At 33.7% G+C, this 27,062-nt stretch overlaps 1 protein-coding gene across 1 annotated transcript in view; it reads right to left on the bottom strand.

The window, feature by feature from the left end:
* The window catches only part of NAF1 (nuclear assembly factor 1 ribonucleoprotein), a 37,980-nt gene that overhangs the window by 7,226 nt on the left and 3,692 nt on the right, over window positions 1–27,062 (bottom strand). The window contains exons 3-6 of the mRNA XM_012735598.3: window positions 11,520–11,613; window positions 8,074–8,156; window positions 3,710–3,870; window positions 785–836 (exon numbers count right to left, since the gene is read on the bottom strand). Of these exons, the coding sequence (XP_012591052.1) occupies window positions 785–836; window positions 3,710–3,870; window positions 8,074–8,156; window positions 11,520–11,613 (390 nt within the window). The remainder of the gene's footprint in view (window positions 1–784; window positions 837–3,709; window positions 3,871–8,073; window positions 8,157–11,519; window positions 11,614–27,062) is intronic.

The following is a 27,062-nucleotide window of genomic DNA, read 5'->3' as shown; positions in this document are numbered from 1 at the left end:
TAGAAACTAACAGACGATGATCTTCAGCATTGCTTGAAACATCTAAAATGACCAAAGTTAAATTTGTAAATATCAAAAATCTATAATACTGAAAAACTTTTATCAGAATAGCTGAGCACACTTGAAAAACTCTTATGTATAATAATATTTTTCCTTTATACTATATAAATTTACACTATTTTCAAGAAATGAATATACTCATTGCTATGATTTTGTAAAACACACACACACACACACAAACCCAGAATATCTGCTTAAACATTTTCATGGAAAGTTAACCAAATAATCCTAACTACTGTCTTGGTGACATGGACATAAAAAGAAAATCAAGAGGTCTCTTTTAGGAAGGTAATTATGCTATAAAAAATGTAGAGGTAGGGAGCTTCTAGAAAGGCAGTTTTTTATTAAAAGCACCATAATACTGATAAATGTCTTCATGTCCCATATAAGTTTACCAAATTAAATAAAATTTTTAAAAATAAAGACATCTGCTTTTATCAGACATGAACACAGTTGATAAAAATAGCAAATTATAAGGTAAATGATAAGCTGATAAATTATTAAAATGTAGCAAAATATTTCCTAAAATGATCAATCAAAAATTTTCATTGAAAGTCATAAAACAGTCATCTGGGAGAATGGCAAAACACACAGGCTAGGATAGGAAAAAGCAGTATCACTGCTGAGCAATAGTAACAACCTCTTTAAGGTCGAGAATGATGAATTTATAAGATTGAGACCTGCCTTACTTTCTAAAATACTATATAAAAAGACTTATACTTACATCTGGTGGTGGTTCCTGATCATTCTTCCATGATGCATCTGATCCCCTATCCCTAGGGGGAAGAGTGGGGAAGTCCAAGAAGTATTTATTAAGATTCTGTTAAGTGCTAACAACTTAATAGTATGGAAAATAATACAGAAGAAGACGTAAGCTCAACTTTTAATTTTGCAATATATAATAGCAAAAAATTAAAGACCATTTATGAGTCCTTTACCTTATTTCAAAAGACATGGGAAAATTATAAGAAAAAGACAAAATTTGGACACACATAAATATTAGGATTAGGGAACTAGAGAGAAGCCACAGCCATGATGTCCAGAGGAAAGTGGTCTGGCAGTTCTTCAGATTTTTACTTTTGTGATATCTCAAGTTTTCATAAAACTCAGTTCAACAAAACCTTATGCAATACCAATATAGCTCAGAAGCTGTTCCAGGTGCTACAGATGTAAAAATGAATATGAGGCACTCCCTCTTTGAAGATTTTGCTTGACAATAGAGATAACAACATGAATCCCTTTTTCCTCAATTTATCCAAGAAATATCAACAATTCATGAGTAACCAAGGCTAATTTCAACAGTGATTCTCAAAGCAGGGAGGGTAAAATAAATGCTAACTAGTTTGCAGAGGAGATAGAGGAACTTCAAAGATTCTGAAGAACAGTGTAATGATAGGCATTATGTGAAATGAGTAATTTTTGCTGAAAATTACTTTCGGTGGAAAGTTTACATTCTATGACCAATAAAAGTGCATATATATCTATTATGAGTATGATTACAATTTCTGAAAACTCGTTTAATCTTATCAATTTTATAGTTTCAGATAATGTATTTTCAATTACATTGAAATATTACAAATATTAGGACTAGATGTCTTCACTGCTTTAAACTAGATCTAAAAAATACATGAGATTCTCAGGAATTAATGCCATTAAAATCAATGTACAGATGTCAGTGCATTGGCACAGCATGAAAATCATTAAGTTTGTTTTTTGAATCAGAACTTTAACATTATATATGAGGTATTATCAATGATTTTGCCATCACTTAAAAAAAAAGTGCATTTCCTCAACTGTCATTTTACACCTGTGCATTAAACATAGCTCTAGTACTGTTTGCATATGACATCTCATGACCTGCAGTGCCCTTAGCCTGGAATTAAAGACATAGATAGGGAAAAGCGCCCCAACTAGTGCATCTACCACAGAAAATCAAAATCTACTCAAGGAAAGATCAAGCTACATTTGAAATGGCACTTTCAAACTTTTAACAAGACAGCAAGTACATGGGAAGCTAAGATTAAATTGCCTTATTAGAGACCGGCAAGCTGGAAAGGAGCTGAATTTCTCTACCATAAAGGCACAGTACTCCAATGAATTCCCATGACAAACATCAAAATTCAGTCTAGAACAGAATAGTCTTTGCTAGGTGGGGCTTCTGCAGGATAGGCCTAAATTCCCAATCCTTTGGTTTATTGTTACTTTTTTCCAGGAGAAGTGCAAATCAAAACCTAAGACTGCACCTATTATTTAAAATCTATTTAATAAATACATTTGGAAAACCTTTTCAAGTTCATCTCTTTTAAGCTAAAATATTTTATTGGTTAAAAGCTAAACATACAGCATATCCACAGCACTATCCAAATATTCAAAGCATAATGAAATACTACATATTATTTTAAAACATATTAAAATCTTTATTGCTTCATATCTATTTAATTCATCTTGCTTGTCAGAGTTATTTTGGAAAATTAACCTTACACAGTCTGAAAAATAACTTGGGCAAAATGTTCCTTCAGATAATTAGGTGGAGTCTTAAACATGAGTCTAATCAATCATCAGGACCAAAATTTTCATCTCTGAAATAATAAATAAAATTCAGAGACTTGATTTAATATGTAAGTGGTATACAAAGACCTTCTTATGCCACGCAACTGGGACCGGTACTTCTGACATAGTACCATAGCTACTGCTTACTGAATGAAGTTCCTTTGTATTTCCTGCCAAAATGCATTCCACAAAAATGCATCACCTATGTTTCAAGTTTCCAATAAAAGGAGAGCGTGAACTAATAGGAATTTGCATGTCAAACTAAGCATAAAGTCCTTTTGGATTTAAGATTCCCTACTCCTTCGCCAATCTTCGGCAGTCTTTTCCTCCACTTCTAATTTGACAATATTTTTAGTGGCTCATATTCGTTACACTTTTCAAAGTAATCAACTTACTTTTATTAAAAAAAAAATCTATTCCACTTAAACTCATGTCATGTTTATATGAAAAACTAAATTACATAATTATAATAACAAGTTCAACAGATATGAACAGTTCTAGAGCTAACACTTGGCAATATAACTAACACTTGAAAAATACACAATTAACTAGTGGGAGCACAAATAAACAGAAATACTCTTAGCCACATGACACAGGCTGGTTTGTTGGTTAGGTCAACCTCATACACCATGGCTTTATACACAATTTCTGAGGGACACATTTTAATTGTCTCTTCTATAAATTTATAAGCTACCTGAGATGTACTCATTTTCTTTTTCTCTCAAAAATTATAAAATTTCATTGAAGAGTTAAGACTATGAATTTTATTCAACGAAATGAATTTTATTCAACGAAAATTTTATTTGAAACCAAAATTTTTTTTAAAGTGGTAATACTATTAATAATATTGAGGTAGCATATATATAAAAGAAAGTATATAAGGGAAGAAACAATGAACTAGAATTCAGAAAATTTACATGGCTCAAATATGCTCCCAATGACTGATCATGTCATTTGGGGCAAAAGATACACAAGATATAAATGAACTCTTTGGAAGACAGATACCATTTAACTACTTAAGAAACTACTATCTCTGAGAATTATTCCTAAAATATAAAGGTTAGATAAATGAAGAACAACATATCAATAAAGTACTTACTGTTGGAGTTTTTCTGTGAATATATATTGGGTGAAGTCTTTCATTGATGGAGCAAAATACATAGTCTCCTTTATTTTAATACCTTTATTCTCAATATGATCTGAAGAATTAAAACGTAGCACATAAAATGGATGTGCAACAGGTCCAAATATCTCAAATATCTATAAAATATAAGAAACATAAAAGCTTCTTTTAACATATAAAGTAATTATTTGAAAAGGTAGCAATATTGTCTTTTAAAAAAAAACCACTAATTGCTAAAACAAGGTAATTTTGTCAGTGTTAGAGCAATAAAATATATTTTTATTTATATCTAAATCACGTTTATATACTTGAAGTCTTCCTATTTTGATTATAATGCATCTATAATCTAGAAAGGACATTCCAGATATCCTTCCTATGAATTTAAAACAACTGTGCCAAGTTTTTCCTTGCCAAATTCAAATCATTTTGGTGATACCAACTAGATACAAATTATATTTTTTTAAAAAAATTATTGCTAATTTAAGTTGTGAGGTATAAGGAAAGAATTACAATTGGTAACTTTTGAGAAATAAGATGCTATCTCCATTTGGAATCTTATGATAGGAAACATAAAAGCAAGCTTCCGGCTTCAAAAAGTGTTAAATCACTTCTTTTGCTGTTTCTACAAAGTGTTAAGATTTTTGTAAAATTAAACTATTTAAAAAGTAGATTTGAACTTGAAGTTACTTATTTCTAAACAAGCAAAGATGCTACAGTCTTTAACTTTTAAGTGAAAGAACTGTTTTCAGCACAGCCACATATTATTTGTTCTGAAAACGTTTTATAAATCATGGAACCTCTTAGTTTCAAACTCTTCTCAAAATAAACACCTGAATTTTAAAAAGTATGTTTTTGGTAATAAATACAAATATATTATAGAGACTAGACAATGGCCAATGTCAATGTAATTTTTTTCTAATCTTTCTTCTATTAATACATATTAATACATGGGCAAGCAGCTTCCTTTACATCTTACAAAACAGTATATATTCTATAGAAATATGCCTTGTGGAGGTTAAAGCAACTTCATTTTGGATGCTACACTAATCCACCCTTGTTCAGGGATTGCATCTAAGATTTCTACTTTATCTACTGTTAACAGCATGTCCTGCCCATAGGCAGATTCACATAACATTCTTGCCTTTCCCTAAGGGGTCAACTTCACTTGTCCTACACATTCCTCCCCCATGGTATACAAGCCATGGGTTCCAGGTGAAATAGTGCAGGGTTCCACCTCAGGGTCTTGCAGCCACCAGGGACAAGGCTTCTGTTCATAAGACCCTACTAAAGGTTTCTTCCTGAGAAACTAGATATGACAGCCTCTTTCTTCAGCCCTCAGCTTCCTCGGACTTTGAGGGTAGGTTTGCACAGACCTGCTCACCACGGAATATGCATATAAAAATTTTATCCAACTAATGTTTTATACTTGTTCTGTCATTTAAGAGGTGGATGTTAAAGTGTCCTTTCACTTGGTTCTAGTTCGTAATATTTATCATCTCTTATTCAAAAGCATTATTTTTCTACTAAAAGATCTCAGATTCCCATCATACAAAGAGGTTAACATATACTACCACTATAACACCATACAGACAGAACATAGGGTCTGTTGGGAAAAAAAGTAACAAGCAGAGAGGTAATAGAGTACATGCAGTCCCCCAAATTCTCATTCTATAGCATACGCTGGACTTAGATGTTCTGTCTGCAACATGGCAAAAATTACAGCAGCCTGGGCCTGCCAGAACCAGCAGGTACAAACAGGACTCCTAAAGTGAAGTAAAAGGGAAATGAACCTAGGTGTGATTGTTCCATTTTAGCTTTGTGACTTTTTAGTAAGTTTTCTCAGCTTTAAAATGGAGATAGTTCAACTTCCCTTGCACGATTTCAGTGAAATTACAAAGGTAAGGGATATAAAACATCACTGTGGCTATTATTGTTATTGAAGAGAAGAGGGAAAACAAAAGATATGCAATGGCTTGCTATTGAAGGTAAAACTAATTTAGTATCTAGCTAAGACATGCTAATAATCTAAAAGAAATTCAATTTCACATTCTGGTCAGTGGTTTAGTTAACAGATTCTATTAACCATTTTGGAGAATCATTTCAAGGTGCTTAGATTTATAATCAATATTTTTGAAAGACTTGTCACCTCTCAAATTTACAAAGCATTCATTCTATGTAAAGTTTAGAAATAGATTTAATTTTTGCCAGTAGGCTTATGCCATATAACTAAAGTTAGAGGTGTAAATGTTAATGACAGACAGCTGAATATTAATATTATTAGTCATACATAAGGTCCAAAAATTCACATGTAGTGGGAGATATTAAAAATATATCAGTTTAGAGATTTAATTACCAAAATGTTGGTTATTTTGAAATTCAAATTGCCTAAATTAGCTACTAAGGGAAAAAAGGCAACTGTCATGAAAATCACAAATAAAAAGAATCAATCAGCTTTAATACCTTCACTTCATATTCAGAAAATCAAGATATATGTTTCCCTTGCCTCTTCACCCCTCCTCTCTTCCTGGTACTATTTTCTTAAGGACAGCAAGAAATGTTTTGTTTTTGCCAGAGCAGAAAATTAGTTTCTCCTAAAGTACACCAACGAGCACAGAGAGCTACTCACAGCATTGTCATCTACTACTCATTTCCCATTACTTTTCTCTCTCCAAGATGAAGTCCCCACTCTCCAAGATGAAGTCCCCAACCCCTTACAAAGGTACTGGCAATAAATAGAGTCTGTAGCCACACCACAGTACTACTTCTTCTGAATCAAAAGTACTGAGACGCACATTTGTACCAAAAATACTAAACCTAGATATTTGAAAGGAAAAAAAGTATACTATCCTTCAATCACTAACAAGTCTTTTTTCTCCTCACGAACTTTCTCAAGAATTGCCAAAAAATATTAGCTCTAGACTCCAGTTAATTCTGCCACTAACTACTCTGCAATCCTAAGTGACTTACCACTCTTTGGTAAGCTTGCCTATCAACCTAAAAAACAAATGTAGGCAGAAAAAGGTGACAGAACCTAGATAAAAACCTGATCCCTTTCTAATGTGTGTTAGAATGGAATAGCAGGAAAAGGCAAAAACAGGAAAGGTTATGAGTTGACCCAATATCACTTAAAAGACTTGCTTTTTTCTGACTTACAAATTAATTATATCTCCTACAACAACAATAACAACAACAAAAGAAGCCAACTGTTGCTCATCTTGGGAAAGCTAAGGGGAAAAGCCCTTAGCTGCTTATCTTGGGAAAGCCAGTAAGTTGTTTCTCCAAAGATAATAGCTGGTTTCTTATTTGTTTGTTTGTTGTCAATCAGTACACATTTACTTGGCACATATAATTTACAAAGGACTGTACTAGGTACAGTGGGGAACACTGAGGTGAATATAGCTCTGTCCCTGTTGTCAGGAAATGAACACTTAGTATTTATATTCTTTTTTTTTTTTTTTTTTGAGACAGAGTCTCACTTTGTTGCCCAGGCTAGAGTGAGTGCCATGGCGTCAGCCTAGCTCACAGCAACCTCAATCTCCTGGGCTCAGCGATCCTACTGCCTCAGCCTCCCGAGTAGCTGGGACTACAGGCATGCGCCACCATGCCCGGCTAATTTTTTGTATATATATTTTTAGTTGGTCAGTTAATTTATTTCTATTTTTGGTAGAGATGGGGTCTCGCTCAGGCTGGTTTCGAACTCCTGACCTTGAGCAATCCGCCCGCCTCGGCCTCCCAAAGTGCTAGGATTACAAGCGTGAGCCACCACGCCCAGCTATATTCTTGATCTTAGAAGGTTTTATGTCTTCTGCTAACTGCTCAAAATTGCCTACATGCTGGATAAAGTGTATAGTTCTCCATATTAGGGATGGTCATACAAGGATATTCCATTACTAAGACGTTAAAAGGGACCCAACCTTATAGCTATTTTGTATATATATCCATAATTCCACAGAATGTGCTTACAATGACACTTCACTGCTGTCACTAAAATCTTTTTCAACGTGAAAAAGATTTCACACTGAGCTTCCACCTGAGGAAATTAAAGTCTAAAAAAAAAAGTACAACATTAGGAAAGAATTCTATATATTCTGACAACCATTAGGAAAGAATTCTATACATGTGTATTTAATGACTCACACAGAAAATAGTAATAAGCAATATTAAACCAATTTGCAGATAGCGACAAAGTACTGAAGGAAATCAAGAATGTACTAATAAAACTTGAGAGCTCTAGATTGCTCATCTACTAAAATTAATCAATGCTTCTGTTGATTGATAAGTCAGAAAACCAATCAACAACAAAAAGAATAACTTATAAGATTTGAGTTTTTTTTACAAACCTTTCCTGCAGCTTGTCGATCACTTCTAAAAATTACTGTCTCCTCATTAACTGGAGGTAGGTTAGTCACTGATTCAATTATTACTGAAAAATAAAACAAAATAGATTGCTTCAGGATTTAATCAGAAGAGAATGACTTTCTAGGCTTTAATTCCACATAAAATAAAATTTAAGGTGGGATTATATACCTCATAAACTATTCTTCTTCAGTAAACATAGTCTACTGGTTATCAAATAGTACTGAAAGAAGAACTGTATATATTTGTGGTTAATATATAATAAAAAGCTACAATCCTAGGAAAAAATAGTAAAACATAAAATCTCACAGAAAATTTAAATCACCCATTAAAGAGTCAACAAGTGCAAGCTGTGTACATTTTCTCAAGAAATCTTTACCAAAAATAGTATAATTACATTTAGCCATAAATTTCCTGTTAGAATTCTTTTCTACGAAGCATTGATTACTTACTGACATATGAAAAAGTTAAATTAAAGGTTTCACAAAGCATCTTCCTTTGAATAGATGAAGTAAAAGTGATAGAGCTCACAGTAATTTTTATCATTACATCAAATTCCCTCCTCAAAAAACATAAGCATTATCCCACTGGTCTAGCATAATCTCCAGTTCTTGTAAGTGCCACGAATGTTGAACAACTGACCTTCCACAATCATACACACACACACACACACACTTCTTAGAAATTAGAGCAACAAGGAAAAATATTCTGTTGTACAAACCTTTCCTGCTGCTTGTGTTACCTTGCACAGATAATGCCATGCCCACTTAGGGAATATGTTTATATTAGCTCAGATTATTAAAATTAATTCAAAGAATCTTTTTTGTATCCCAATTAATTTCAACAGTTAGTATTTCTAAGTTCTAAACATACATGTAAATTAACAGATCAAGGGTCAAGAATTTTTGAGTTAAATCTGCTTCTGGTATAGATGATGAGTACGGATTGATCATTACAGTATAATTACAGTAAGTACTAACAATTCATTTGCAATCATCACCTCTCCATAATACTGTCCCAGAAGAGTCAAATTACATTAAAGCTGAAAATCACCTAATCTCATACTCTCATCTTTTAGAAAGGTAAGATAACAGGACCCAAGAGAGCCCTTCTTAACACTAGCAGTTGGTCAATTTCAGACAGTCATCACCAGAACCTGGAACCCTAGTTCCTATGCTCTTCCTATAACATAAGTGACTGTGTTTTCACAGACTCATTCTCTTTCGACAATTAATTCTTACATGTCAGGTAATTTCAGGTAGATGGGTATACATAAACTCAAGAGTTTGTACCATATATTGATAAAAATGTTCAAAGGCTCTCAAAGTAATACTCTGAAAGAATGAACTAGGACAAGATAATTAATTCCATGCCATATCTCCACTTCTATCTAGATGGGTATTATCTCATTAGCCCCTTTCATCTTTAGGTTCTTATTTGAATTCATAGATTATTTTTGCCTAATGGACTAGTACTTATGTTTTATTTTTTTATAACTTGGTCCAAATGTTAGATATTCTAGGCTTTCAAAACACACAGTATGCAATAGTAGCAAGTGTTGATTTTGATTCATTCACTTTTTCTTATCAGGTTGAGAATTCTGTTAGTCTATTACAATGTGTTAGTCAATCCAGTATCTTTAAAAATCACTATTCCATGTATATTATATAGTTTACATTTAATTCCTTGAGAATTAACATTATGGCCTAAAATTTTTCTGTATATATCAAGTCTAATAAATGCTCAATGCATACTACATAATCGAGAAATTAGTTACCTATTTGATTTATCTATGCATACTATTAAACAACATAAGAGAACTCAGAAACTAGTAAATTATTACTTGGGAATCATGTAAAGAATTTTAATAATATGATTTTTGAAAAAACAGCTTAATCTGAATTTTGATTAATTGAAAAATTATAAAATTATGTAAGTATTAATTTTAAAAAATATTGATATGGACACCGCTAGGAAAAAATGTCAAAAGATAAAGTCCCATTTCTACTACAGATTCATTATACAACTGATATAAGAGCAAATAACTTCAATTATTCTGTGTTCCATAGGTCCTATAAACTAAAGGGGTTGGTGGGCAATCTGGATCCTTTAACAGTTCTAAAATCCTATGACTTGGTCAGTGTTGAGTTCTGTTATTATTAGGTGTGTCTTGCTATGAATTCATGGTACCTACATTAACTTCAAGGCTTCTCATAAACCTACCTCATATGTGGGGGATAAAGAAATTTAAAACATCCAGTTCTCACATAATCCAACAGCTTCATATTTCATGTCATTAATAACAGTGTTAAATTACGGAACTTTCTTAATTTACATGTTTATAAGATAGAATCAAAGGTTGTAGGCAGAATAACCCCCCCCAAAGATATCTGCCATCTAATCCCTGAAATATGTAAATATGTTACTTTACATTTAAGAAAAAGCCTTTGCATATGTGAATAAGGTTAAAAACCATAAGACAGGGGAAATTATCTTAAATTATACAGATAAGCTCAATGTAAAAAGTTCTTAAAAGGCCGGGCGCCATGTTTCACGCCTGTAATCCTAGCACTCTGGGAGGCTGAGGCGAGCGGATCACTCGAGGTCAGGAGTTCGAGACCAGCCTGATCAAGAGCGAGACCCACCTCTACTAAAAATAAAAAGAAATTAATTGGCCAACTAAAATATATAGAAAAAATCAGCCGGGCATGGTGGTGCATGCCTGTAGTCCCAGCTATTCAGGAGGCTGAGGCAGGAGGATCACTTGAGCCCAGAAGTTTGAGGTGGCTGAGAGCTAGGCTGACACTACAATACTCTAGCCCGGGCAATAGAGTGAGACTCTGACTCAAAAAAAAAAAAAGTTCTTAAAAGCAGAGAACCTTTCCAGATATGGTCAGAGAGAGATGTGATAATGGAAGAAGGCTCAAAGAGAAATGCTACATCATTCGCTTTGAGGATGAAAAAAGAATGCCATAAGCCAAGGAACATGGGCAGACTCTAGAGGCCAAAGGAAATAAGGAAGTGGATTCTCCCCAAGAGCCTACAGAAAGAAACATAGCCCTGCTAGACACCCCGATTTTAGCCCACTGAGACCCATTTAAGACTTACAGCTTATAGAATTGTAAGAAAATAAATTTGTGCTGTTGTAAATTACCAACTTTGTGGTAATTTGTTATAGGAGTATTACAAAACTAATATACCAAATCAAAGACATACCTTCTGGAGAAAGTATGTCAGTAAAAAGCAAACTTTTAAATTTGTATAAATAAATTATGTATCATTTGTATAAGTGAAAACTGAATTCTGCTCCTTCAAACTTAATGGCCATAAAATAAAATGTTATTATACACTTAAAGAAAATTTACTACATAAAGTCCCTGTCCTTGTGCATGATTAGATATAGGTAATTTTTATTTAAAAATTTACATACCTAGTTGTTCAATAATGCTTGAAACCACCCCAAGAGGCTTTAATTCAATATCTTCAGGCAGAATAATGGTGAGTTCTTCAACAGAAGGTAGCTCCTATAATATAAAAAAAACATTAATCTTCCTCGAGCTTCAATAATTTACCTTTAAAAAATCAGATATAAACTTCCCATTTAAAATGCAATACACATCTCTGAAGACATAACATTAAGTGCTTAGCCAGAGCAATCAGACAAATGAAGGAAATCAAAGGTAACTCAAATAGAGAAAGAAGAACTCAAACTATCACTCTTTACTGATGATATGATCTTACATCTGGAAAACCCTGAAGATTCTGCCAAGAGACTACTAGATTGATAAAGAAATTCAGCAAAGTCTCAGGTTATAAAATCAATGTACACAAATCAGTAGTAGTATTCCTATATGCCAACAATAGTCAAACTGAAAATAAAATCAAAGAACTTTCACAATAGCAAAAAAGAAAGTAAAATACCTAGGAATATATTTAACTAAGGAGTTGAAAAAACTCTACAGGGAGAATTATAAAACACTGAGGAAGGAAATAGCAGAGGACATAAACAGGTGGAAAACCATACCATGTTCATGGGTTGGCAGAATCAACATTGTTAAAACATCTATACTACCCAAAGTGATCTACAGATTCAGTGCACTCCCCATTAAAATACCAACATCATTTTTTGCAGATCTAGAAAAAATAATTCTATGCTTCATATGGAACCAGAGAATATTCCATATAGCAAAAGGAATCTTAAGCAAAAGAACAAATTGGGAGGCATCAATTTACCAGACTTCAAGCTTTACTACAAGGCTATAGTAACTAAAATAGCATGGTATTGGCACAAGAACAGAGACATAGACCAATGAAACAGAACTGAAAACTCAGATAAAAAAACCATCCTCATATAGCCATCTACTCTTTGACAAAGCATACAGAAACACACACTGGGGGAAAGAACCCTTATTTCATAAACAGTGCTGGGAAAATTGGATAGATACATGTAGAAGACTGAAATAGCATCCGCATCTCTCACAATCAACTCACGGTGGATAACAGACTTAAACCTAATGCATAAAACTATAAAAATTCCAGGAGAAAATGATGGAAAAAATCTTACAGACATCAGCCTAGGGAAAGAATTTATGAAGAAGACCCCAAAGGCAATCACAGCAACAACAAAAATAAATAAATGGGACCTGATCAAATTAAAACACTTCTGCATAGTCAAGGAAACTATCACAAGAACAAACAGACAACCTACAGAATGGGAGAAAATATTTGCATGCTACACATCTGATGAAGGGCTGATAACTAGAATCTATACAGAACTCAGGAAAAGCAGCAAGAAAATCAAACAAACTCATTAAAAAGTAGGCAAAGGACATGAACAGAAACTTTTCAAAAGAAGACAAATGAGCAACAAACACATGAGAAAATGCTCAACATCTCTAATCATTAGAGGAATGCAAATCAAAACCACAATGAGATATCTCTTAACTCCCATGAGAATGGCTTTTATCAAAAAGCCCCCAAACAATAAATGTTGGCATGGATGCAGAGAGACAGGAACATTCCTACACTGCTGGTGGGACTGCTAACTAGTACAACTTCGTGGAAAGTAATATGGAGATACCTCAAAGAGCTAAAAGTAGAATTACCATTTGATCCAGCAATCCCATTACTGGCCATCTACCCAAAGGAAAAAAAAGACATTCTGTCCAAAAGACATCTGCACTCAAATGTTTATACCAACACAATTCACAATAGCAAAAATGTGGAAACAACCAAAGTGTCCATCAATACATGAGTGGATTAATAAAATGTGATATATGTATACCATGGAATACTACTCAGCCACAAAACACAATGGTGATCTAGCAACTCTTGTATTATCCTGGATACAGCTGGAGCTCATTCAACTAAGTGGAGTATCACAAGAATGGAAAAACAAGCACCACATGTACTCACCATCAAATTGGTATGCATTGAACAACACTTCTGTGCACATATAGTAGTAACATTCATTGGGTGTCTGGCAGAAGGGAAGAGGATGAAGAGAATGGGCATATTCCCACCTAATGGGTGTGGTGCACACTGCCTGAGGGATGCACACGCTTGAAGCTCTGACTCAGGGGGGCAAAGGCAATATATGAAACCTAAACATTTGTACTCCCATAATATGCTGAAATTAAAAAAAATCTCTTTAATATTATCCTTTTTCAATGGTTACATGGAATTCTGATAGCATTTCTCCCACCTCCAACATCTCCCCACCTAAGTGACTCAATGGGTCTAGAAATTATATACCCTAAATCTAATTAGACTAAGAATACAGACATAAATACTATTCTAGACTTTTCCAATCACACTTGAAAAAAAAAAATGCTCCCATCCCCAAAAAGCTATTATTAAGGAATCCAGAGACATTCCATTTGAGGAGAAATAATTCTACTGGTAAGTATAATTTCTCCACAGAAGTTCTCTCTCAGCTATCTTGTTAATTTTGCTAATTAATTAACTAGACTATGATTAAACGGTAGTACATAAAAGTAGCAATCTCTTTTGGGGCTATGTGAAGAAGAGGTGAATGCCTGGCCTCTTCAGGAAAAAAGGAAATGATACCTATCAGTCAAACACTGAATTCTTGGAAACAGGATACAGGCTTCAGCCTGTAAAGTAAAGGTGCTGCCTGGTCCTTTCTCTATCTAGGTTAAAAATAAATTTCTTTATACCTAAAGATTTCTCTCTTCTGGACCAGCTGCATACTGTATCTCAGTTGCTATAGAAACTAGATATTGAAGTAGAAAAGAAGCTGAAGAGGCATCTAAGAATAAAACTGACCTTAGTCTTTAGATTAAATAAACAGAGCCTTCTGTTTTTGACCTTTGCCAAGTGACATTAACTCTCAGAAGGAAAGTTTTCTTTAAGAAGGCTTGAAAATACAAAGACCCTATCAATGGCATGGTAGGATTTAATTTGGGAGAAGGATAACTTTTGGAGAAATGTTGGAAAAGGCAGGAAAACTTAAATATTATAAAGTACACTGCAGATGAATGTATCATGAGTAATCAAATTCACCTCAGGGGAATTTAGACTAGGTTTTTAACAAAATCACTGAACCAAAGTTGATAAGCAGACATCTAAAATATACTTTGCTTCTGGGACATGCCATATTCTGATAAATGATTACTGACGAAGAGTCACACTAGGGTCTCAATCAACTTGATGCAGAAGAAAGTCAGCCACTTGCCTCTGCATGATTACTCTGCCTGGTGTTGGAGGAAATGATGTGTTTTATCTCTCAGAATGCTTTCAAAGAGAGGACAGCTACTTGCTAGTTTAATATGTTAAACATGAGAATCTTCCTCTTCACAAGACCATAGTTTGAAAGTGGTCCATGTATGTATCAGAACAGAGAAGGGAGTTCAGTTGTTACAACAAAGTGTTAAAAGAACATGTGACATTGAATAGGCCTTTTAATAGAAGTTCTTGGTTAAAGAAACCTCACATCTTGTTAAACAGAAGACTGGAGAACTATAATGTTGGAGAATTGTAAAGAAGAGGGCTTTACTGATATTTTAGAGGGCAGCTATGAAATGAGTCACACACTGATTCTGGTTCTGGAAGAGGTGCCTCTTACAAGTGGTGAATGACATTTGCTAATGAAGAAGTCCAGTGACAAAATCTGCTCCAATACCTAGCCAAATTATGGTAAGATATAGAGTAAAAATTGTCATTATGCTTGGACTTCTAAAGCTGATTAGTTAAATAAAGTCAGGAGTAGAAGAAAAGGCAGGGATGTCTCCAAGAAATAAAATGCTGTTATATCTTTTGGAAAACCTCTGAACTGGGTGGAAGGGAAGATCATATGTCCAAAATCAATGTTATTCTCAAATAAGTGCTATTTAACCACAACAAAAGACTCCAAGTATTATATTTTCTGTTACTAGGAATAAAGGTTCATGTAATATAATCTTTATGCTTTGACATAAATCTAAACTCTTACTGTTTTGGGTTTTTTTGTTGTCATTTGTTTAAAATATTAAAGTAATACAGGTTCCTGTTTTAAAAAAGGAAAAATTCAAGTAGTACAGAAGGATACAAAGTAAAAAGCAGGCCGGGCGCGGTGGCTCACGCCTGTAATCCTAGCACTCTGGGAGGCCGAGGCGGGCGGATTGCTCAAGGTCAGGAGTTCAAAACCAGCCTGAGCGAGACCCCGTCTCTACCATAAAAATAGAAAGAAATTATTTGGCCAACTAATATATATAATATAAAAATCAGCCGGGCATGGTGGCGCATGCCTGTAGTCCCAGCTACTCGGGAGGCTGAGGCAGGAGGATTGCTTGAGCCCAGGAGTTTGAGGTTGCTGTGAGCTAGGCTGACGCCATGGCACTCACTCTAGCCTAGGCAAGAAAGCGAGACTCTGTCTCAAAAAAAAAAAAAAAAAAAAAAAAAAAAAAAAAAAGTAAAAAGCAAAAATTCCCCTATCCTATTCTTTTCAACCATTCAGTTCCAAGCCCCATAGATAGCTATTGTTAACAATCTGTATATCTTTCAAATATATTATGTACATATAAACTTTACATTTCTAACTTTAAAATATTTTACTTAAATATCCATATTGGAATGCAAGGTATCCTTTTTACCCATCATATCCTACACATCGTTCTATACCAAAACATAAATATATATCTAGCTTTATTTAAACACTTACAACATTCCACTATATAGGTGTACTGTAATTTAACACACTAGTTACCTGACAACATTTATCTGCCCTTTTAAAGTTTTTGCTATTACACACAATGATATAACAAACATTCTTTTACATATATCTTTGTGTAACTCCTGTGATAAATTATTTCAAGTGGTCCTGCTAGATGAAAAGGTCTGAGCATTTTAAATTTTGACAGATACTGCTAATTTATTTTCAAAAATGTTACATCAGTTCACATGTAACAAAGTAGGAAACAAAGTATGAACAAAGTATGAAAGATTTTCCCATACCCTTGCCATTACTGAGAAGTAATTTGTTTGTTTAATTTTTTTGAGGCGGAGCTCTTGCCATGTTGCCCAGGCCGAACTCCTGGGCTCAAGTAATCCTCCCACCTCAGCCTCCCGAGTAGCTGGGACTACAGGCACATGCCACAGGGTCCAGCTTGACAAGTAAACTTTAAATCTTTGCCAGTCTGATAGGTATAAAATAGTATCTTGCTTTAACTTAAATTTCTTCATTAAATAAGGAAGACTGAAAATCCTTGCAGGTGTCCTAGCCATTTTCATATGTTCATGAACTGTTTGTGCATGTTTACATATTTTTCGAAAGGCTTATCTTTTATTAATTTATAAGATAACTTTAGATTTTTAAGGACATTTACTCTTTATCGGATAAGTAGCAAATATTCAATCCCTTGCCCCCAGCAGGTTTTTTACCATTTAAAACCTATTTAATGAAATTAGCCTAGTGTGGTGGCTTGCACCTGTAGTCCCAGCAACTTGGGAGGCTGAGGCACATGGATTGCTTAAGTCCACAAGTTCAAGGCTGCAGTGAGCTATAATCATGCCATTGCACTCCAGCTTGGGTGGACAGAGGGGGACCCTTTCTCTATTGAGGAAACAAACAAACAAACTTTATGTCACATTTAGAAAGGCCTTTCCTATACCAAGATTGTTTTAAAAATTCACTGATGTTTTCTTCACTTCTAGTCATTTTTAATATTTGCCTATTTGGTTTACTCACAATTTTATTCTCATATAAAAGTGAGGCAAAGATTGGCTTTATCTTTATCCAAATTACCAACCAGTTATGCACTTATGTTGTAGAATAATCCACCTTTCCCCCCACTGACTTGAAAAACAAACTTTAACCTGTACTAAATGCACTTACATATTTGAGGTTTTCTTATTTGAAATCTCCACTTAATTTCACTGATCTATTTCAGTGTCATTATTTAACAACTGTGGCTTTCATAACAGACTGAAATATTTGGGAAGAAGGGCTAGTTCCCCTATCAGCTCCAACAATATTTTTTTCCTTTGACTTTTTCTAACTGTACTCACGTTTATTTCACTAGATAAACTTTAGAGTCATTTTGTCATATTATTGCTACTAGTATTGATTTAGATCACATTTAATTATAGTTGTCTTTGTATAGGTCCTACATAAATGCTTAGACTTACTCCAAGCTATTTTACACATTACTTGCTATTATAAATTCCTACTTAATACATTTTATTGTTATTATAAATGGATTCTTTATAGGGTATTATTTGAACATAAGAAAACATCATGGTGAAATTTATTTCTAGTGATTTTCTTATGTATTCACTATGTAACCATATCTTCAAAAAAAGAAGTTGCCCCCCCCTTTCAACATTAATCATCATATTTTTCACTTTTCAAATGATACTGGTTTTCAGAACCTCAAGTGTCAATTAATGCCATTATTTCTATTAGGAATGTTTCAAATGCTAAGTATATTGATGCACTCTGATTAAAATTTCTTATTAATAAGATTAAGAAAGTATCCATCTATTCCTATTTTATAAAATTTTTTAAATCAGAAATGACTGTTGAACTTTATCATGTCTTTTCATCATTTTGACAACATGATAACATAGGTTTCTATAAGTTGATTAGTTTAGTCTACAGGGTCTGAAGAGGTCCTGATGTTCTGCTCCAAGAAGTACTATGAGACACCCACATGAAGATTAGGGAAGATATACAAAGCCATAATATTCATAGTGAGGCAGGGAGTCACGTTTATAGTCAAGAACAGAGTCTGGCAGGCCCCTTTAATTCCTGTTGTTACCTTGCTTTTCACCTATATATTATTAAAAGAATGAAAAATTTTGCCTACAAATGTGGAGGATATCTGATTTCATGTGAAATCAAACTTAGAGAAAAAATATACATACTGCTATCTTTGATCACCACATTTCTAATTCCAATCCTAGTACCTTATAACACAGGAATGTATATACAGTTTCCTCAGCATTCCTAAAAAAGGCCAATGAAGGCATTCAGCTGCTTGATAGTAACAGATCTACCTACAAAAGTGATGTGCATGCAATCTCTATCCCAAATACTTCACAGAACATAAAAAGTATATAAAGAACCAAATATTGTCCATAAAACATGTGAGAGACAAGAGCAACCAAGCTTGTACAATATGTTGAGAGCCTGTTACAGTTTGCCTGTGATAGTCCAGTTAAGTAAGCAGTATATATTTGTTTTGAGAATGACACATATTTCCCTTGACTGACAGATATTTCCCTTGACTGACAGTATATATTTATTTTGAGAATGACAGATATTTCCCTTGACTGAATCAAGAGAAAACAGAACTATTTTAAATGAGCATACTAAGAGAAGAGGATAAAAAGGGGAAAATTTCCCAAACTCCATAAATAAGAATTCACCTAAGAGATATGTTTTACATAAAAATTTCTAGTAGGTTCAAAGACACAAACTTTACTAGGTTCAAAGGGACAGATCTCTAGAAGCTTCAAAGGGGAACTTCCTTGGATTGCCATCTCAGAAGGGGAAATATATTAATAAAATTTTGTCTTGATGTACGGATGCCAAACCGCACCAACTCTTCCCTAACTACTAAATCTAAAGTACTGCACCACTACCAAGACCCCTAGGCATTCTTTATCAAGTTATCTCACTGTTTTTCTTTCTTCTGAACACATTATCATCTAACATTTTGTTTACAGGATTAACATCTATTTCCCTAACAAGACAATAAATCCAACCATAACTAGGACCTGGTTAGCCTTGCTGATTGCTATAGTACCCAAGAAGATAGCTAGCATACAGTAGGTGTCTAGTATATATTTATTAAATGAACTGACCTACCTCATCAGGCCATGCTAAACAAAAATCTCAGAAGCCATAGTCTTTTTCAGTCAGAACAAATATCAGATAATGAAAATATAATTCAATATATAAACCTCAAGGAATGAAAAAGACCTAAATCCAATCTTCCCAAAAATAAAATAAAAAGGGCAGGTTTCTAAGCTTAACTGCCTAGGACTACATACAGCCTCTGGTTTGCAGCAGCAAACATTATTATGATTACTAGATTAACACTTAGCTTCCTGATAACACAGCAGTTGCCCTTAGCACAAAGTGAGTAAATCTCCTCAGGCACATAATCTTCAAGGAAATAAAAATCAACTACTTTGCTTTTCCATGTGTGGGGAAAGGGTATGTACATGATCCAAAGAAGAAAAACACATAGACACACTCCAACAAGGGGAAAAAATGGCCAGAACACATACTGAGAGACATTATCCTTTTGACAGTGCACACAGGATATAAAGAATCAGAAGTAAAAGACATACTGATAAACTGAAAACATAGAAGGTCAAGGTGAGGAGGGAGGCCTTGGCTAGAAAGACCTTGTTCATCATATAGTGAGGAAAAATCAAGTATACTGAAAATAAAAAACAAGGCGGCGATTTAATGCAGGTTAAGAAGATTAAAGTATGAGACTGGATTACCCTACAACCATTGTGGAAAGGATGAATGGATGGAAAAGACTCTTTTTATTTTACTTATCCAATACTAGATACAAATTTAAATTTAATAAAAATTAAATCAATTAAAAATTCGATCTTCAGTGACACTAGCCACATTTCAAGTGCTCAATGGTTACAGTATCAAGATGGCATTGATATAGACATTCCCATCACTGCAGCACTGCTTTATATTCACACACATCAAAGGAATCCTCCATTATAAAACAAATAGCCAGGTATTAACAGCATCAATGTATTTCTAGCCATTAATACAGGCATAATTTTAAGACCACATTATAATATCATGCACTATATTACTATGAAAACTTATGGCTAACCTGAATACTATACTTAGGACATAAAGATTTATGATAAATCTATATTTTCATCTTGTTGTTTCCCAAAATTAAAAAATGAAACTAAAAGCCTGTTTTGGATGTATATTATCTGCAATTAGAGATAAATATCTATGCTATCATGTGTATAAAATTAATATTATAAATTTTTACTGATTCAAAAAGAACAGTACAAATAGTTTTTCTGGACATATTTATTCAATATTTCTATACATAACAACAAAGAGTAGGCAAGGAAAGGAAGAAAAATATTTCATTCACATCACCAACAAATGAAAAGGCTGCATGGAAATAAAAACCCCCAGACACATCACAGCATTTGGCAAATGAACTAAAATTCAACATACTAAAGAAATGCAATCATTCATTTCCTACACACTCCACAGTTTCAAGTTAAAGGATTTATTAAACAGGTAATATGATCCAAACGAACACAATTTTAAAAGGCTTACATTGGATGATATAATTGCCCTTCACCCTGACAAAATATGCTAATTATTATTATTCAGAACTAAATAATCAAAAAGTTCAAAAGACCAGATTCCAATGTTGCTATGCACATTTCCACAAATACTAAAAACACAGCAGTCTGAAATGTACCTATTAACTAGTTCTGAATGTGCTCCATCCAACGTATGTGACCTCAGGCAAGTTACTTTCTTTCTGGTATCTATTTTTTATCTACAAAAAGTAAGGAAAATGGGCAAAATTTCTAAATAGTAATACAAATGGCTAACAACACAATTTTTAAAAATGTTCAACTGCATGTAGTCAACTGCACATTAATATATATCATTCTGTGATAAGAGAATCTCGTAACTATGGTATTAAAGAAATGCAAGAGCCTAACCACACTTCTGAAATATCCATGAAAGACCAATTACTGTCTGTGGTTTATGAATATTATTATATTCTGATTCTCTACCATTGGTATGGCCTACAACATTACTCAGTTAAACCAAATATTCAAATGAATAGCACATAACATTAAAAATCTATCCAAGTAAAATTAACTTATAGACTTATCAGTCAAAAAATAGCTGTCTAAAACTTCCAGTGCAAAAGTGGAAGGAGTTAATTTGTCAAAAGTAGCCATTTGCAACGATGACACTTCATAGTTTATGATAGCCTTGACTTCGCTAGTTCTTTCGAAGGCTTAGTATTGTGCAAGAAAAAAATCAGTAATTTGATGATCTTCTAAGGCAAAATTATGTAAAGAAACTTGAATTGGATTTTCACTCATAAATATGGAAAATGAGCAGCACAGGGTGGTAGGGGAAGAAATCAAACATTCCAAATGGAAATTAATTCCTTTTGGTATTAGTTTTGAGAGAATTGAGAAAAGTGAGGAAGGTGGAATGATATTACCTGACCACTTTTCTCAGATTACCCAAGAACAGAGGATGACATGCATGTGGTAGCCAATTACCTGATGCTATTAGGTGAGCCTTCACTTTTCAGATATGGTTGGAAAGTAGGATCCAGTCCCTGGAGTACTGAGAGCCATGACTGATTTTTTTTTTTTTTCCTATAGCTGGTAAAACATATTGGGGGAAAAAAGTGGATTAGGTCTGTACACCTGTATGCTTTGCATCAACTATGACCATATTTAACATTTAGTCTAATTCATCAACTTCTCCAAGGAAAGTAATTTTACAACTTTCCATGGAACTCAGATTATTTATCACCAATAAGCACTAATGCCTTCATTAATTTCCCTATTGTATATGACACTAAACTTAGACTAGCCCATTAAATATTTTCACCTAAAAAATGAAAATTTTTTTGACACTTCTTTGAAGTGTCTTTAATATTTCTTTTAAATGAATACATTCTCATCCCGTTTTTCTCTAAAATTACGGTCACAGAAATAAAATGCATAAAAACACCTTCAAAAATTGACTCATATAAATATAAAACTGAAATAAAATTATATTCCAACTCAATAAGGAAAAAATCTGCAACAGTGAATATAACTTTAAGCATACTTTTTATGTTGAGGATTCCATATCCCATCAACTCTAGGACATAGGTTTTATATTACCATTAAGAAAAAAGCACTGCCAAGTAAAATGCCATAGATTATTAGCTCAAATTTTTAAGAAATGTTAAAAGGTGAAAAAAGTGTTCATTTGAGAATTGACAATGTTAGCTGTATGGAATGAATTAACAAACACTGCTTGATCCCCTTCTACGTAACTAACACTTGGAATACAACTGTCATGTGACAGACTTGGTCCTTTCCTTGGGAAAGTTCACATGCTCTTCACTTGTCATCTTTCTATAGATGTCCCCTTTCCAATCCATCGTTCAGTCTCAGTTCAAGCCATGAGGCCTTCCTTGATGACTGCAGTGCAAGTGTGTATGCTCACTCTCTACCTACATTACTCTCTAACAGACATTTGTCTTTATCCTCAAAAGCAATCAGTAGAATTCACTTATTAAAATCTACTGGGGAATGGGGGAATACAAAAAATGGAATCTTTCTACGTAATAAAAATTTCATATGTATATACACAGGACATATATGGATACTCTGCTGGATGAAACAGTATTTATTTGAAATTTAAGGAACCATTCATGCCTCTTGTAAGCTTTATTGAAATAATTTTGCACAATGAAGTAAAAATTTTTAACTTTTTAAAAAACCTGAATATTATTTTTTTAAGAACATCAAATATTAATGAAAAACTATCTCCTTTGAAGTATATAAGCCAATACTTAAATACCAGGCATTTTGACAAGAATGTTAATAAATGCCATCAGTATTCTAAAATAGAATGTAATAATTCCAAATACACCTATAGTCATAAATGAATAAGTTGAAAGAGGCCTGCATTTAGGACAAAACTTATAAGCAAGTTAGGTCTTGAAAATGACACATTCAATCAGTATTTATTACATGTAGATCAATGTGTAATTTTTCATAAATGATGGGAGATCCAACAATCATGAAATATTACACTGCAATGTCTAACCACTTGGGTGGCCCAGATAGTTCTATTCTTTCATGTTAGAATATTTTAGAATGTGTCTGCAATGCCAGGATCAGAAAAAAATACAGTGTACTCAACCTAACTACAAACTACACTTCTTTTATAATATAAAATAAGCAGTCTTCAAATTACAAAGGCTAAATTTCCCCAAGAACTGCCTACAAGCATTAAATTTTCTTCTTGGTTATGCTACATTATATGCCAAAATACATGATATTATCCCTACTTAAGTATTATCCATTTCTGATCCCCACAAGCACTGTACTGCTAATACTAAAATGTAATGTTAAACCTTTCAGGTTTTCAGAAGAGAAAACAATGGGCACTAATTTACAAAACTCATTTCTGATTAAATCTTAGTGTTCTTATGACTCGATATTTTCAATTACATTTGAGGTATGTGAATGAAGAGTTCAGGACATAAACTGCTGTGAAAATTTTTCAAAAAGAACCTAGTTTTGCAATTCACTGAAACACTGAATAAATCTTATGTGGTTTAACATAGTTCCAAAGCTATAAAATGTATGCTACTTGACAGTTACTGTGTAGGCTGTATATGAATCTTCTCAGCATTAAATAAGGATTTATGTTTAAAAGAATAATTCTACTTGGTTAAATTTAATATATAATTGTGACATTATGAAGAGAGACAATTAAGACCCTCCTCTCTCAATGCCCCTTTCACTTACTAATGCTTTTTGCACCCCCCCTTCACCACACCCCAACTTAAAAAAAAAAAAAAAATTGGGTTACAACCAAATCTTCTTAGGATGATAAGATTTGGTTATAACCCAATTTTTAAAAACTTGCATCTTTCTAAGGTTTAATTTTAAAAGAGCAATCAAAAAGTTACCTCATTGTAGATCCAATATACCTATAACTAAAGATCTGCATAGTTAGTAGTTAGATCACCAGGATCTAACTTTCCATAATGGAAAAGATTTAAACACATAGGCTCAGAGAGGCAACATCTTGCTTGAGGAGCAGACTAAATGGAGGTGAAAATTAAGCTCAGCAAGCCTGAATGACAATAAAAAGCTGCCTAGAAGATGACACACTTTAGAAAGAGGCTGGACAAAAACTAGGTTACACTGGGCATGTCTGTGTCCTACAGATCCCTGCAGGTCCAGCACAAAATCTAAAATTGGTTTTAACTATTTGGTACATTTTAATTTATGTAAAACTTTTAGCAAAGACAAGATGGATAGAATAGTTCATTAATTTTCTTCCAAATTTCACTAGGTAATTAAATTATTAGAACACATTGAGCTCCATTGAGCTAAATATACAACCCTTGCTGCCTAAGAGTCCAAGTGATATATCAGAAGTCCTGAGTAAAATGGCCATACCACACCACTAGGACTAGTTTCAACAAAAGAAGGAACACTTCCCAGGAGTAGATTGTCATTTTCCCAGGGAAAAAAAAAATCTAAGCTACTTAGCTTAGACCTGTCCCAAAAGTGAGCAAAGAAATATAACACTAATTAGCCAGTTCATGAGGAAGCTGAAGGTAAAAAGATACATGATAACTATTTCCAATTATTTCCCTCTTTCCCTCTAGAGTACAATTATTGCTGTCTACACAGCATCCCCTTCTGGAATGTACAGAATCCTCCCTTTCCTGCGAACAAGAACCCAGTCCATGTGGTTTATACAGAGCTGATACCACACCCAACCCCCCAGCCTCCTCATGATAAACACACATTCACACTCCCTTTCTGCCAACTGTCTCTGATACATTCCCACCCTCTCACACTAGCCCATGTGCTCTTTTTAAGTGTTCACTTTCCTACACATGCTCTCCTCACACTCTCCTACACATGCCCACACAAAGAGGAGTGACTATGTGACTCATGCCCAAGCAATCCAAATACCCATTCCACTGGCATCAATGATTTGTTCAAGGCTGTGAACTAGGCCCCAGGTAAGCCAGTAAAAGTCAAAAGTCATGGGACTTTCATATAAGAGTATCAGTGGCCAAACTGCCAGCCCTACTGAGCAATGGAGAAAGAAGCAGAGTTCAAAAGACATTAAGTACTTGTGACTCTACTATCCTTGGTATTCAGGACCAAGCCTTTCTTTTCTCTTGAACTTCAGAGTTGAAACCCTGAAGAAGTCCTAACATTCAGAATCCTAAATCAGAGATTCAGGGCAGACCACGGAACTTACTATTCCCGTAACTATCTCTAGCAGCAGAGTGGTATGAAGGACTAAGAATCTCTAATGAGTTTCCTTCCTAATCTTATAAATATTAAGTGAACAGCTAATTAAGAATACAAAATAAAAAATAAAGACTATAATTGCCTCTTCCATGCTTCTCAAAGATCTCTTAAAACTGTTACAAAAAGAACAGACCAGCCCACAGTTCCAAGTTTTAAAGCTTGACAACATTATTTCCCAGTAAAGTGGAATTTTCTGATGAGCCAAACATACATTCACATAATTCAATAGCACTTTTAGCAATTAAATGTATTTGTCTGCTTTATTTACTGTCTGTCTCCCTTTACTAGACACTATGAGAGCAAACTGGATTGGTCTTCTTTATAGCACCTGGCATATGGCAGGTGTACTATAATTTCTTAAAAGAACCAATAAATAAAGATACCTAGTAACACACTTATTCTATAATCTCATATTACTTCCAACTCAGAACCCATTATCTGTAAAGCACTCTACTGAGCATTATGAGAGTTAAAAGGTCAGTTATAAACTTAGTCCTCAAAGAACATGGCTCCTGGCCTCTTTCTGCCATAGATCCTTTTGATCTATTTTTGCATTAAATTTTAAGATATTCCCAAAGTAAGAATTCCAGATCTAGTAAGATAAATAAGACAACAACGAATACATATTTTTAAAAGTATTGTGGTCTTTTTCTTTCTTGGTTTTTATACTCTAAGAGGCAACTTATGTAGAAAGGTGATCAAGATACAGGCAAACAAGAGCAAACAAGTCTACTAATCCTTTTAGAAAACAATTATAATTTGGGAGCTTTTGTGTAAAAAGACCACTAAGAGATACTGACACATCTGTAGCATGAAAACATGAACCACTGATGAAGTGGCACATAAATCCAATGGTTTTCAACACATAAAACATAAGTGAGACAGGAAATTTCTTACTATAAGTAGCATAGAAAAAAAGAGAAATAATTAAGATTGGTAGAATCAAAACAGTAATGGAAAGAAATGCTGATGACCTGTAAGCTTTTACATTTTTTTCAAATTGTGCATTAAACTATCTCATCATTTTAAGTTTTACAGAATAATTATGATTAGTGATCACTGAATTTTAAAATGTATTAATAATAATTAAAAGTACATGGGGGAGGTGGAGGGAAAAACATATGGCAATATAGATTTTCCTCCTGGGTCATAGGTTTCAACCAGACTACCATCATCCTCCTAGGGACAGTTTACAATTTAAGAGAAAATAGCACCACAGGAGTCACTGCAAACCAGATTTATAAAGTGCAAATAAATACCATTCTACAATAAAATTTTCTCCAACTACAACAAAAACACTCCAAAATTTCAAGTAAATAGAAATACTAAAAGGCTCAACCCTTTGAATTTCATTTTTTGCTTCTCTAAATTCAATCAATTGAAAAGAAAATTTTCAAATTGCTATTCAGAAAAATTTTCTGAC

This window comes from Microcebus murinus, chromosome 15 (assembly GCF_040939455.1).
Source record: "Microcebus murinus isolate Inina chromosome 15, M.murinus_Inina_mat1.0, whole genome shotgun sequence".
Classification (NCBI taxonomy): domain Eukaryota; kingdom Metazoa; phylum Chordata; class Mammalia; order Primates; family Cheirogaleidae; genus Microcebus; species Microcebus murinus.
This window is presented reverse-complemented; position numbering and strand designations above follow the sequence as displayed.